The following is a 14,022-nucleotide window of genomic DNA, read 5'->3' as shown; positions in this document are numbered from 1 at the left end:
CTGAAATAGGTTGAATTTGAACATTTTTTTAATTCCACCAAAGTGTGTATTTCCAGTTAAGCCCTATAAATTCACATGCATTCGTGTTAATTTCCATATATTTTTAAATAACTAAAACAAAAAACAAAAAAACGTTACATTGGACGAAATGCAAGTAACAGTAACAGTTTACTGGAAAAAGGATAAGATTTCTGTTCCAGGTAGCTTACTGCTTCTAAACGCATGTATTTCGATAAAAAAAAAAAAAAAAAAAAAAAGTGAGATAGGCACTAAAACAGCTTTAAAAAAAAAAGTTAATCTTCTTTGAAGTAAATAAGTAAATAAATAAAACTAAACGGAACAGTAAGTCGATAGCATTGTTCCGGGTTGTGTTTATTTTGGTGTGACACCCATAACATGGCTGTCCCTCAGGTTTGATAAGTGAACCTCCTTTCGACACACGGCTGTTTCCTTAGGTAAATTATTTTACTATACAGTATACGCAAATATAACGTTTGCACTTGTAATAATGTTTACGTGAAAAAAAAATCCTCGTGTTTCTAGCTTCCTGGGAGCTTAAGTTACATTTGGCGAAGTAGCAGTACAGTAAGGGGGGGGGGGGGGGGGGGGCTGTTTAACGTCGTTTCGAGACGAGTTTGATTCCATAAAACAATTGAACTATAGAAAAAGAATTACTGAATTTTAGAATATATCGGCACACTGTATTGTGCGGTAGTACGTTTTATGGAATTTGTTTTGTTTCATTTTTGTTTAAAACGAGTTTACGTACATGCAAGCAGCCAGGTGCAAATTGGTTCAATTCAAAACTGAAACTCGTATATTAGCTTCATGGTACACATTGAAATGCTTCATTATTTTAATGATTTGAAAAAACACACAGGTTTGACGATTATATTGTCCAGGTAATGGAAACCAAAAGCCACCTCTGCAAGAAATTTGAATAGTGAAGACCCCTTCCCCACGCAGGCGCGATGTCAGATAAACGCCAGCGTGCCAGGGTGCAGGGGTCCTGGGCCAAACAGCTGCCCAGACAACCCAGACCAGCAGGTACTCCAAATGGTTCAAGAACAGCTTCAAATTTGCATTGGGTGCACAATTCTTCACGTGTTTTCGGCAAAAATGGCAGGGGTTAAAGTTCCTTTCGTACACTCAAACCCAATTTAAAAATGTGGCCTTATATGTGTTATCGTTTTATTTGGGTTGTAGTTCCTCACAGCCAAAGTGCCAATCCAGCTGCCGCATCCTGGGGAGTACATCGGCAGACTACATCTGGAAATTTTCAAGGGGTCGAGTTCCACCAGCCAATTAAGGTCACATAAAAAAAGATAATCTCAACATGATTCTTATAGCATCAGATTTACTAAAATGCATTGTCATGTTCACAGCCAGTTCGAGATGTTCCACCAGAGAAAATTATTGAGTAAGTGTCCTGTTTGAATGGAATGGCTCATTATTTTTGTGTGATGCATATAATAACATACAATCTTATTTGTATTTTGCCCTCCACAGCCAGGCAGGTGATTACGAGATCAGTCATGAACCGTCAGGGGTGTCAAGGTCAGCAGTGAAATGAATTGAAATGCCACATTTAATCAGGATTTTTTTTTTTAGATTATTTTTAGTTTTTTTTTTTTCAAATATATTTATCGTTGTTTCAAAGAGCACTCTGATTTAAAAAATATATATTTCCTTGCGAAAAGTTTTTGAATTTAGTTTGAGTTTTTTCGTTATTTTAAGTAAACTTTATGAACCATGATTCTTATCTTTGTTGGGTTCAGGCTGCGGCTTGTGCCGGGCTTTCTTCCAGCGCAGGAGGCCGACTGGATGTTCAGTAAACTGCTGGCAGAGCTTCCCTGGTCACAAAAGACCAACTTGAGACAAGGTCGGGTATAATAAATAACTCAACATTATGTCTGACTTCACGCTCATTTACGGAACACGCCATGTTTTCACATACATTTCAATGTACACTTGCACCCCCCCCAAAACCCCAAATTAGGAGAGGCCTACGCAGAGCCAAGGCTGACCTGCTGGTTTGGCGAGTTACCCTACACGTACGCTCATTCCACCATGGCCGCCAACACAAAGGTTTTAATATTAATACAAACAATACAAATGACCTATTTTTTGTCAACTTTGCCATACACTGACTGACTGTCCCGCTAATCCTCCTAGTGGCACCCGCTGCTGTCGAACCTTCGCCGAGCGGTTTCCGAGGCATGCGGTCGCGGCGGCGGCGGCGACCGCTTCAACTCGCTGCTGTGCAACCTGTACCGAGACGGACACGACAGCATCGGCTGGCACAGCGACGACGAGGCCTCGCTGGGCCCGCAGCCCGTCATCGCTTCGCTTAGCTTGGGTGACAGCAGAGTGTTCAGCCTACGGAAGAAACCGCCACCGGTTAGACGCACGCACGTTTGCGCTCATGACATTCAGATTTATTTTGTATTTTTTGAAAACATACCATTTTATACCCTTGTAACTTAGATTTTCTTGAAAAAAAATACTACTTTATTCTTTTAAGATTACACTTTTGCTTCTCGGAAAAAACCCCCCACTGGTATTCTCATTATTCATTTATGCTTCTAATAGTATTTTTTCCTTTGAAAAATGAAAATGTTTTCTTGCAAAAATATGACTTAGTTCAAGTCTTCTAAAATCTTGATTTTAAAAAAAAGATTTTATTTGTTAAGATTATGTTGTTTATTCTCTGGAAATCTGCAGTCACTGATATTTTTATGTACACAAAGCACTAAATTCTGAATCTCTTCCTGTAATCTCTTGCATGATTTTATTGAAATATCTGACAATATCTGACAAATATCTGATATCTGAATATCTGACTGTTTCGTTTTATAGTAAACGACACACTCACATTCTAACAAGATTGAAGTATTTAAAAAAACGAAAATAAATGAAATAAATAGAACTTTGCTGGGGGAAAAAAAATCTGACTTTAATCTTGTAAAATTCTGATTTATTAAAGAAATCCAACTTTCTTGAAATTTTTTTTTTGATTTGATTCTTTACGAAAAAAAAAGCAATTAATTCTAGTATAGTTAACATTTTTTCTTTTAAAATGACCACAACACTTGTAGATTGCATTTTTTTTCTTGAAAAAATATTTCTTTACTCTTAACTTAATCTTTTTCTTGAAAAATACTATTTTTGTTCTCCTAAAATGTATTTTTGTCTTGAAGAAAATATCATTCATTTTCTTTGAAAAAAATAAATAAAAAATCTCATAAGAATGTGACTGGGAAAAAAAATCTCTTAAGATTCTGACTAGAAAAAAAAAAAATCTCATAACATTCTGCCTGAAAAAAATGTAATTGTACTCTTGTAGGTTGTTTGATCTAATTGTGGAAAAAAAAAATATTTGTAAAATTTAATTTTCATAAAAAATAGTCTCTATTACTATGAAATTAGGGCTTTTTCAATTAAAAAAAATTGTCATAAAATCTTCAAAAAGATATTTTAGTTGATGCTGATATTCATGAGTGATCTGTATTTTTACCCTATTAGTATGTGTGGCCGTAGTCCAGTGTATTGTAGGGATGTAACGATATCCAAACGTCACGATACGATATCACGATATGATGCTCACGAAACGATACTTATCACGATATTGTGGGGAGGTTGGCGATATTTAAAAAAGGTCACAATATTGGAAAAAAAATGGGTTCATATTAAAAAAAAAAAAAAAAAGCACAATATTGGGGTTTTGTACATAACAGCAATGTTATGTTTCATAATTATGTTATGTTGTTAATGCACGCACATGTTGTCTTCCTCCACTTGCTTCACAGGCATATGACATTCCCCTTCATCTGACAATTAGTGTGGATTTTAAACATAGAAGGGCCAAAACATCCCTAATGAAAATTAAATTGCACTAAAAAACTAGCCACCAGAGGGTGCTAGAACTTTAACAGATGTGTTGCATTTTAATATTGTGAACGTGACGATATCGTACATCCCTAATGTATTGTGCAGTGTATGTGTGTACAGTACATAGGAGAAACCTGGTGTTGTGTTTATAATGCATGGTCTTCTTTATGTTACAGGAAGAAAATGGTGACTACACCTACGTGGAACGTATTAAGATTCCCCTGGGTCACGGCACTTTGCTTTTGATGGAAGGAGCCACGCAGGATGACTGGCAGGTAGGCTCCACTCATAATTCACATTTGCTGTATTTATGGACAATAGAGAATTCTCATCTTTTACACACAAGTCACACGCATTCTCAAAAAATCCAAAACAGGAATTCATTTTAAAAGGTATATATCCACGAGTTGGTAAAGTCAGTGGATGCTCATTTTTCGATGATGTCAGAGGTTGACTTTGATTTTTCAACGGCGTCTCTGTGCTTCTCAGCACCAGGTGGCGAAGGAGTACCACGACCGTGGTCCTCGCATCAACTTGACCTTCAGGAGCATGTTCCCTGAGCCACATGGCCACCGGCCCGGCATCAAACTGCACTTTACCAACCGCCAGGCAGGCGTGAGCGCCACAGACTAGAACACAACTACAAAAAAACAAAAAAACAAACTTTACTGGGTGAGATTTGCATTTTTCTGTTTTCTCAAGCAAATGGAATAATAATTAAAAAAAAAAAAATCACTTTCTATAAACTTGGTCAAATAAAGTTACTCGGTCTGAACGTTTTAGAAGAAAAAAAAGTCAATTTCAAATTGTTGCCTTCTTGTGAGGCTTGTATTTGGAGGGGAAACATCATTTACTGCATCAAAATTTACAGAACAGTTTGAAAATTTTTCAAAACATACTCATTCAACCACATTCACGTTCAAGGCTAATTGGTTAAAATATCATGAAAACTCCCTGAAGTCCAAAAAGGTGCACATTTCAGAATCTGAATTGAACAGTGAAGGTTTTAAGGCACCTTGTGTTATCAATCCACACATTACGTACGCATTGTTTCAAGTTTCAAACTAGATGGCAGAATCGCATCGCACATAACATTATTGCACTACACTGCGATGTTGTAAACACAGTTCACACGTTTGGCACACCATTCGGACCCATTCAGCACAAGCAACAAGGCTGGATTTAAACTGTGCCAAGTGACGCAATTGGGATATGAGTCATGGCAACATAGATAGAAGAAATAAAACGTGCATGGAATCAGGCCTCTTACAAATAGCTATCAAAAAATTCCCGACACATTTCGTGCTAATACTGTGAATGTAAACAGCCAATTGTGTTATCATTCACTTTAGATGTTCATGAAAAAACAAATCTGATATTGGCATGCAAACCTGAATTGTTCACTTGGACCTGTTAGTGTGAATCCAGCCTAAGTGAACTATGCAAAATTAATAAACACAAACTATCCATAAATTAATTTTAAAAACATCATCTCACAGACTCATCACATACAGCAGTTTAAATTAAGCCAAAAGCGGATACACACAACTCTCTATTTGCTCGATTTACTCGAACACAGCCAGTGTACAGGAACCTTTCCACATATAATGATTCACTATTCACCAATTCTTTCAACATCCCTAGAAAATTACAGTGCCTCACCACTGGTGAGCTATTTTTAGAACAGGCCTGCGGGCTACTCATGGTGCCCGCAGGAACCATTATCGATGATCCCTGCAATATAATACTTGACGCCCCATTGTTTAACCATGTAAGGCAATTTGTGAATAGCGAACTTTAAATATGAAGAACACTTAATGTCTTTTAAAATTCGCTATGATAATTCAATGCATTTCGAATGAGGTTGAAAACAATAATTACCATAAAACCACACACAAAACAGTAACAATTATAGGGAAAAAGAGTTTTGAAGTTGACATAAGTGCAATGAGTTGTTAATGGCCGACGAGGCAAGTATTGCACGTGATGTTCAAAATATTCCCGCTTTATAAAGCCGTTCTATCCAGGCTCAGGTCCGCCGGTACCAAAGTTGCCGGCGGTGGTCCTATTTGACGTGACGGCGGAGGTCGTGACGGCGCCGTCTGCTGGCGAGGCTGCGCCGGCGTGTTGCGTTTTGAAGTAAATGACGTAAAACAAGGGCAGCACGATGCCGATGAGCAGCATGGCCACCACGGCGTTCCACCACTGGATGCCCCAGTCCGCCCCCTGGCCCTTCAGTCCCTTCGGGGACCTTTTGGGCTCGTCGTCCAACAGATCCATGTCGAAGTCGTCCGCGGTCGGGATCAGCTTCTCCGTGTCGTTGTCCACCTCGATGAGGACGTCCGCGATAACTTGGTGTCTCTTCGGCTGCACCTTGAGCGGCGTTTCCGCTAAGGAGTCACTCGGGTGTGCGTACGATTCCGTTAAAAAGCTGTGCTTGGGGACGGGAATTTTGATGGTTTTCAGTGCAAATAAATCCTGCTCCTTTATGAGGTTGTTCACGCGCTTTATGTCTGCCACCTGTTGCAAGAAACAAGTTTAAGCAGGTTAACAATACACCCAGCAAGCCACCTGGATACTGTCATGCACTGACACCCACATCACTCACCAGGCCCCAACATTTAAAGCCAACACAACACACTCAAGTCACAGATACTACAGACAAAGGCTTTGATCATTCACGTCATCCTCAAAAACATTCTATTTCATCAGATTCCGTCATGTTTCATTGTAATTTGATACACCGGCAGCCCATTGAAAATAGATACAATGCTGCCATCTGCTGGCCATAGTTAGTGGGTGTTTTTGATTGATTTCACAACCCATTGACCAGGCAGCGCTCCAGAAGACATTGCACTGCCCAAAAAAACATAGTTGATGTCAGCTAACGTTTATGGCGGCATACATCGTGATTTTACTAATCGTTATTACATGTTTTTGGTAGTCAAAGAGTTAATTATTTTGAATAGGTAATTTTTTTTTTTTTAAATCTATCAATATCGACTAATATGAAATACTATTATTGTGATAAAATTTTCAGCTGTATCATCTTGACATCTTTCCAACTTCATACTGCCTTAAAAGTTACCCTATTTTGCACTTTTTTAAAATTTTGAATGACTTAAAAAAAAAAAAAAAAAAAAAAAAAAAAAACGAACAAAAATCACTACTACGACTATTATATTTGCAGAAAAAAAAGATGGATCTTGACACTCATCTAGGTACCTCACGATATGATACGATATGCGATACAAGGCTCACGATAACGATTATCTCACGATATGACGATACCGAGATTATCGATATATCGGTCAGGTAATAAATCCACGATAATCTACGATAAAACTACTCAAGACATAAACTGATTATTTTTATTTTTTTCAATGAGAATTTTTTTTTCGTTTCGTCACTGCAACACAATATTAAAAATGGTGTCTTCTTCACATTGAGTACTTTAGTGTATTTTTTTTAATAAGCAAACATTTTCTCTGAACAAATTTGTGCCTTAAACACTACTGTCATGCAACATGGCAGTCAGTTACATTGTCAATTATTTCCTTTTATAAACTGTGACAATTTTTTTGTGTAATATTGCAAAAGTAAATACATAAAATTACTTAAATATTAAATCCAGTTAAATCAATATTAATATTCCTCAGGAATTGTGTGCTTCAAAAAGTTGAAACATAAAATAAAATATTTTAAAATGTTAAAATTGAAGATATAATACACATTTTCATACAAACTTATGCAAAACTGAGTTAGTTGCTGGACAGATAAATGTCTTGCACAAGTAAAGGTAAGCTCATGAGTCTTTTTCGTCTTCCATACATTTCCCTGCCACTCTTATGAGGTGCTCCCCCTCGCGCCCGCCAAGTAATTACTCAACATAGTGGCTGTATATTAACTACAAATATTACGATACTTGCATAGGCGTATCAATAGTCTATTGGGAGACAAAGTATCACGATTTATCACGATATCGATATATCGTCACACTCCTAACATCACCTCACGACCTACCTTGCATCCGTACTGCAAGGCCAGCTTGTTGAGATTGTCGCCGTGCAGCACGTCCCGTTCCAGTAGGTGAAAACTCCCCAGCCTGTCCTGCTCCGACTCCTGGAAGCCTCGAGGTCTCATTTCCATCAGGCCAAGTTCCTCGTCGTCTTCCTCGTCCGACGATGCGGCCGTGCCGTTGGCTTTCCTCTTGAACATGTAAACCTGGCCGTCGGCGCTGGCGTGGACGTCCACCGGGGCCTGGAACGCGTGCGGCACATGCTCACCGCGCCGCATATTTCAACACCGGCCTGGAATAACAATATCAACAATGAAAAGAATGTTAGGAAAAGAATACAGGCGGCCCACTGTTTACAACGGTACACTCAGTTAGTGCCATACTTATTGTTTTTCATTGTATTGATTAAATTTACTCACTCGTGTGGTTCTTATATGGTACAATTATGTTTCAGCTCACATAGTAGGGTATACATTTATTTTATTGGTTGGTTTGCATGATGTTAAACAAATGTCTTTCTCCTTTAATTTTGCAAATAGAGGCCAGACGAGCTGTTACCATGGTAACCTATTTGACTCGCTTTGGACGTGGCTGGTAACTAATTGTTGCCTGTAAAAAATAAAAACAGGTGGACAGAACTACTAGTCACCCAATCTAACATTCAAAATGGATTACGTTCAATGTTTTATGTTAACATGTCCAGCTGGTATGTTAAATAACGTCAGACAAGATGGGTGACACTTTCGTTCAGGCAGCTGGGTGACAGCCGTTACTGTTAGCTTGGTTAGCATATGTAGCTTAGTTAGCCTTGGTCGCGCATTATTACTCCCGGAACATGTGTTCCCCCAAACGCGGCGTGTTTCACTTCTGCCGCGGTTGTCTTCAATAGCGCCTTTTCAGACACACAACCATAACTCGCCTACGCTGCCTCAAGGCCCAACGTAGTTACCTTAAAGGGAAAAGCAACAAAAGGCACCACACTCGCTGCTCTTCAGCCCCTCCGCCAGCTACTTTTGGGCTAACTAACTTCAAGTTGGCGTGAGTGACGTCAGCGAGCCCGTCTTCTATGGGTGTGAAAAAGTGGACACACTCGCCCGGAGGTTCACTACCGCTACTCTATGTTCAGCTACCAGAACTGCAACCTGTTTCAGGCACGGAAGCCACCGGAAGTGCCTTGACGGCCATCTTATGTTGCCACTTACTCAGCGCTCATAGCTTGAATTATTCAAGTTGAATACATTGAGTTCTCTGCGGCGTTTTCACGTTTTTTCACATGTAAGTCCGTGTTTTAAAGCCGTTATTTACCATGACGTAGAACGTACTTCTGGGTGGTAAAAAAACAACAACAATGAGTGACGTCACGTTAGTAAACTCCTTTATCTCATTCCATACACGCCCGTGCAAGCAGTTGAAGCGACAGGGCGGCCATCTTGCTCTTCCCATCTTGCGAGCAGGGAACTGTATAACTATGTCTTTTTTTCTTAATTCTTTTTTTTTTTACATCCTTCCGTCATCTTCGGAGGTAATAAAAGGTAACAATCTTATTTTGACAAAGCAGTAACTACAGACGTGTAGGGAATAAGTCAGTTCTAAGATAAAACAATCAAGATAAGTACACATGCCTAGTTTGTATCTAGTATCTTCTGACATTTAGCAGAAGAGTAAATTGTTCTGCCTGTCACTACAAGTCGCTGGCACAGACAAGATGACGATAGATATGTTGTTTGTATTAAATTAATAGTTTTCACACAATTTAACATTTCGCAAGTGAACTTTCGAACTCAGAATGTTTAACATTTAAAATATAACCAGTTTTTGAATAATTGCACATTTACACAAGAATATTCCCAACCCAAATTAATTGAGTTGTTTTAAAAGTTATTTCTGCAATCCATCTATTTATTCCCCCACTTATGTCTCAATTTCCCGTTTTAAATTCATTCTATAGCATTTCAGTGAATATTTAATAAGTTGAAAATGATTATTATTATTATTATTATTATTATTATTATTATTATTATTATTATTATTATTATACTATTCGGCCACTAGATGGCCCTATCGAACTATACTTTATGAGTAGTTTTTTTGTGTGTGTACTAGCTAAAATAAAATGCTCCTGATCTTGTACTCATGCACTGTATATAAACAAGGATGTATTTTGATATTGAGTTATTTAATCATCAAAACATGCATATTGTCACGTGGATCAAAACCAATCACCGTCTGAAGCTTGGAACATCAGTGCGTATATCTTTAAAATTCTTATACTCGCCTGCAAACGAACCCAGAATCTAAAATCTCCTTCTGCTCAATGCATTAGGCCCCACTTAAATATTCTGACGGAAACCTGCAGTGGTTGCATCTGGCAACCAATCTAAACCATAAAACCCTGCTCCAGTATTTTAGATGAACAGTGTCCCGTAGTTCCAACTTCCATCCTCCCAAGTCTTGCGCCTCCACCTCTGCCAACGACCTGCCGTTTTCCCACCTCTGCTGTACAGTGCAAGCCTCCGCCTTCTGCTGCTGCGATCGTTTACATCTGTTGCGCGCACCAGAAGATCCTGGCAGAGGTGTAGTTTGGTTGGCAGGCGGTTTTGAAGCGGCAACTGCGGAATAGTTGGCCAGAGGCACTCAACAGACGTTGCGGTCGCACATGCCTGCATGTGAGTCACAGGCTTGCATGGCGACTGTAGCTTGTAAAATTGAGCTTTTGAGAGAGTCACGGATATTTGAATGGGATTTTGAACAGTTTTTATAAAAATATAATCTCCCCTACTTGAATGATGCGTGTGTTTTCTGTAATTTTGTCCAACCTGGCTGCACTCTTTACATGTTGTTTTGGTCGTTGGCCACACGAGGGCGCAACAGGACAACAAAAACACTCTTGCTCTTGGGCTTGAGCCATAAAAACTCACGCAGTGTTTCTCCAAGTTTGCAGTAGTTACATGCTAGCAAAAATATTGCTTATTAAAAAAATCTGAAGGCATCACATCATCAAAAAAAAAACGTTATTGCTTTCCTCGCTTAACAAAGTGTTTGGTCATGACATTTGAGGCTGTTGCTGTTTTTGTGGTCATTACAGATGCAGATCGGGAAGCATTCTAGTCCTGCATGGAAACTTGGAAAGAAACCTACGATGACGTTACCATTTCATCTGTAATATGGTAGGATATATTTGCAAAAAGAGAGTGCACATGAGATAAATTTACATGAAGGGTTGACGTTTGTTTAATGGTCTTGTGTCTTGAAGCCCGACTGAGGGTCACCACTCGCTTTACTTCATATATTACAGTATACCATAATTCAGCGCTGACATTTTCCTCATAGATTTAATGACATTCAAAAGTCTATTTGGAGGTGACCAAAGAGTAAAAATGGTACATATACTGCACATATAGAGCATTTAAACAAGGCCAGGATATACTGTGGTTGTCTACCATCCATCCATCCATCCATCCATCCATCCATCCATCCATCCATCCATCCATCCATCCATCCATCCATCCATCCATCCATCCATCCATCCATCCATCCATCCATCCATCCATCTTCTCAACTGCTTATCCCTCACACCAAACACATTTTGTTATCATTGGCATTTAATCTAGAATGACATTACAATTTTAATCTCCAAAATATACAACATTTTCTTTCCGATATACGACTTCTGTCGATAAAATATACAACTTTTTCTAAGGTGAAAACGTTATTCTTGTAATGGCTTTAAACTGGAAAATATACAACTTATCGAAACAACTTACCAATTTATTCTCGTATTATGACAAATTTTGAAAGTATACAACTTTTGTCTTGTATATACATATACACTTTAAAAAAATACATTATTTATTATTATATATATATATATGCCTGCATTACTTTGCAATATTTTAACTTTAATCTTGAAAATAAACATGTGTATTCTTGTTCTTTCTTTTTCTTGACCGCTTATTCCTCACAAGGGTCGCGGGGGTTGCTGGCGCCCATCTCAGCTGGCTCTGGGCAGTAGGCGGGGGACACCCCGGACTGGTTGCCAGCCAATCGCAGGGCATGTGTATTCTTGTAATATTACAATTTAAAAAAAATATACAAATATGTTATCATAATATTGATACTTTAATTTTTAAAAAGGCAGTCTTGAAAATACACAAATTTATTCTCCTAATAATACAATTTCAATCTTGGAAATGGACATGGACTTGAAAATATACATATTTTTTCTTGAAATATTACTACTATAAAAAAAATTGATTTTTCTTTAGACATCATACTAGTTTTTTTTTCTTTTTCTAGAAAATATATAACTTTATTCTCTTAATATCACAACTTAAAACTAAAGATATAAAATGTATTCTTTACATTATGACTTAAATTAAGAAAATGTATGATGTTTTATCATTATCAACTTTATTTTTATAAGGTTACAACTTTAATCTAAAAAAAAATTAAAAATGTATTTTTGTAACATTAAACTTTAATTTAAGAAATACAGAAATCTTGTAAAATTGAAAGTATAATAATTTATTCTCTTAGTATTGTGAATATAATCTTAGAAATGTACAAAATTATGTACGTAATAGTGTCACTGTAATCTTAAAAGTATGACATTTTCTCTTGACATTATCTTTTTTTCGATAAAATATCTGACTTTATTCTCATAAGATTCTTAAATTTTACTTAAATCTCGTAGCACGATTTTTTTTTTTTTACTTTTCAGTGTGACTCTAATAGTCCTTTATAATGATAAAAAAAAATAACATGAGCAGTCTTTATTCTGATACCCAGAAATGTTCTAAAAAATGGATGTTCAGTAAGAGGTGGACTAACAAAATCTGTACAGAGAGCCTTTATGTGCTTGAATTACACATTTTTTTTTACTCCACTTTTATTTTTTCCCCCATCTGTATAATCTCCCTCAAGTCTCCATTTGACAGAGAGCTAAACTACGAGCAGTTGTGGCTAATAGCAGTCATGCATATTCTAGTGTTGCTCTCCGCATATGCATCGCCACTCAGCTGGAAAGCACCAATGACCTCCAGTTGACTCCAGACTGCACAGTTGACTCTCAACGCTAATCAGATCTTGTGTCCAGACGCTCCCTTTCATTTACAAAACGAGACAGGGTATCGGTGTGCACTTTGATTTTATGACCATTTTAACCTTGATTGCTGCAAAAATATTCATCTCTTTTTTTTTTTTTTTTTTTAAATTGGTCCACCGGGTTCAAAAGGAGCATCAGACAAATTCGACCCTTGCACTCCACGAAGGCGTTAACGATCATAAAGCTAATGTTGCCTTAGAGGGGCAGATCATCATATCATTTACATTGCATTCAGATGCACCGTGGAACGTGAATGATGAGCAACAAAGCGGCATAATGTGCGAGATTTCAGGGCCACTGAGCAGCTTGTCAGAGAGAGAGAGAGAGAGAGAGAGAGAGAGAGAGAGAGAGAGAGAGAGAGAGAGAGAGAGAGAGAGAGAGAGAGAGAGAGAGAGAGAGAGAGAGAGAGAGAGAGAGAGAGAGAGAGAGAGAGTGGGTAGCATGGGATGGAGAGAAATGAAGTGGGGGTGGGGGGGTTAAAAAGTGTATACTGTACTACTTGCACATGTTGCCATGCAAAACAACAGAGTGGGCCTTTATTTAAATGATTCAAAGGAAATGGTCAAATATTTATGGAGGTGAAAGATTCATGGTTGCCACATCTATGAACGTATTGCTGTGCACCATACACACACACACGCACACACATACAGATGGCTCTTACAGTAGCTTGAGTTGCTGTTTTGTGAATGTAGTTGCACAACCTTGTGGTGCCAATTCCTCGTACCGCCGAAATCATAATTTTTCTGGGGAACCCAAAACCGCCCAGGCTCCGGCCTTCCTGGGTGGAGTTTGCATGTTCTCCCCGTGCCCGCGTGGGTCTTCTCCGGGTACTCCGGTCTCCTCCCACATTCCAAAGACGTGCATGGCAGGTCAATTGGGCGCTCCGAATTGTCCCTAGTTGTGCTTGTGAGTGTGGATGGTTGTTCGTCTCTGTGTGCCCTGCGATTGGCTGGCAACCAGTCCAACAAGGGTGTACTCCGCCTACTGCTCGAAGTCAGCTGGGATA

General features: G+C 38.4%; 2 protein-coding genes across 3 annotated transcripts; one reads left to right on the top strand and one right to left on the bottom strand.

The window, feature by feature from the left end:
* Positions 1–342: 342 nt before the first annotated feature.
* alkbh3 (alkB homolog 3, alpha-ketoglutarate dependent dioxygenase) lies at positions 343–6,754 on the top strand. Of its 2 annotated transcripts, none has more exons than XM_077517092.1 (10): positions 343–455; positions 903–1,047; positions 1,207–1,310; positions 1,386–1,420; positions 1,510–1,557; positions 1,779–1,882; positions 2,000–2,088; positions 2,176–2,400; positions 4,068–4,166; positions 4,381–6,752. In XM_077517092.1, the coding sequence occupies exons 2-10, from the start codon at positions 972–974 to the stop codon at positions 4,522–4,524; spliced, it is 924 nt and encodes a 307-aa protein (XP_077373218.1). In that variant the 5' UTR covers positions 343–455; positions 903–971; the 3' UTR covers positions 4,525–6,752. The 2 variants fall into 2 exon arrangements, with proteins under 2 accessions (XP_077373218.1, XP_077373219.1); XM_077517093.1 differs by having other exon boundaries at positions 365–455; positions 881–1,047; positions 4,381–6,754.
* On the bottom strand, positions 4,691–9,026 carry lysmd4 (LysM, putative peptidoglycan-binding, domain containing 4). Its single transcript, XM_077517094.1, has 3 exons — positions 8,859–9,026; positions 7,915–8,201; positions 4,691–6,411 (listed from the first exon to the last, which is right to left on the bottom strand). The coding sequence occupies exons 2-3, from the start codon at positions 8,185–8,187 to the stop codon at positions 5,911–5,913; spliced, it is 774 nt and encodes a 257-aa protein (XP_077373220.1). The 5' UTR covers positions 8,188–8,201; positions 8,859–9,026; the 3' UTR covers positions 4,691–5,910.
* Positions 9,027–14,022: the final 4,996 nt, after the last annotated feature.

The sequence above is a fragment of the Festucalex cinctus genome, chromosome 3 (genome assembly GCF_051991245.1).
Source record: "Festucalex cinctus isolate MCC-2025b chromosome 3, RoL_Fcin_1.0, whole genome shotgun sequence".
Taxonomy (NCBI): Eukaryota; Metazoa; Chordata; class Actinopteri; order Syngnathiformes; family Syngnathidae; genus Festucalex; species Festucalex cinctus.
Note: the sequence above shows the minus strand (reverse complement) of the source record. Positions and strands in the feature narration are given on the sequence as shown.

What these genes read in the sequence shown, in the direction of transcription:
- alkbh3 (XM_077517093.1), top strand. Translation starts at nt 972, where the DNA reads ATGTCAGATAAACGCCAGCGTGCCAGGGTGCAGGGGTCCTGGGCCAAA. An exon ending in AAAGACCAACTTGAGACAAG is followed by an intron (nt 1,883 to 1,999) that starts GTCGGGTATAAT and finishes ACCCCAAATTAG; the next exon opens with GAGAGGCCTACGCAGAGCCA. An exon ending in CCATGGCCGCCAACACAAAG is followed by an intron (nt 2,089 to 2,175) that starts GTTTTAATATTA and finishes TAATCCTCCTAG; the next exon opens with TGGCACCCGCTGCTGTCGAA.
- lysmd4 (XM_077517094.1), bottom strand. Translation starts at nt 8,187, where the DNA reads ATGCGGCGCGGTGAGCATGTGCCGCACGCGTTCCAGGCCCCGGTGGAC. An exon ending in CCTTGCAGTACGGATGCAAG is followed by an intron (nt 6,412 to 7,914) that starts GTAGGTCGTGAG and finishes TTCTTGCAACAG; the next exon opens with GTGGCAGACATAAAGCGCGT.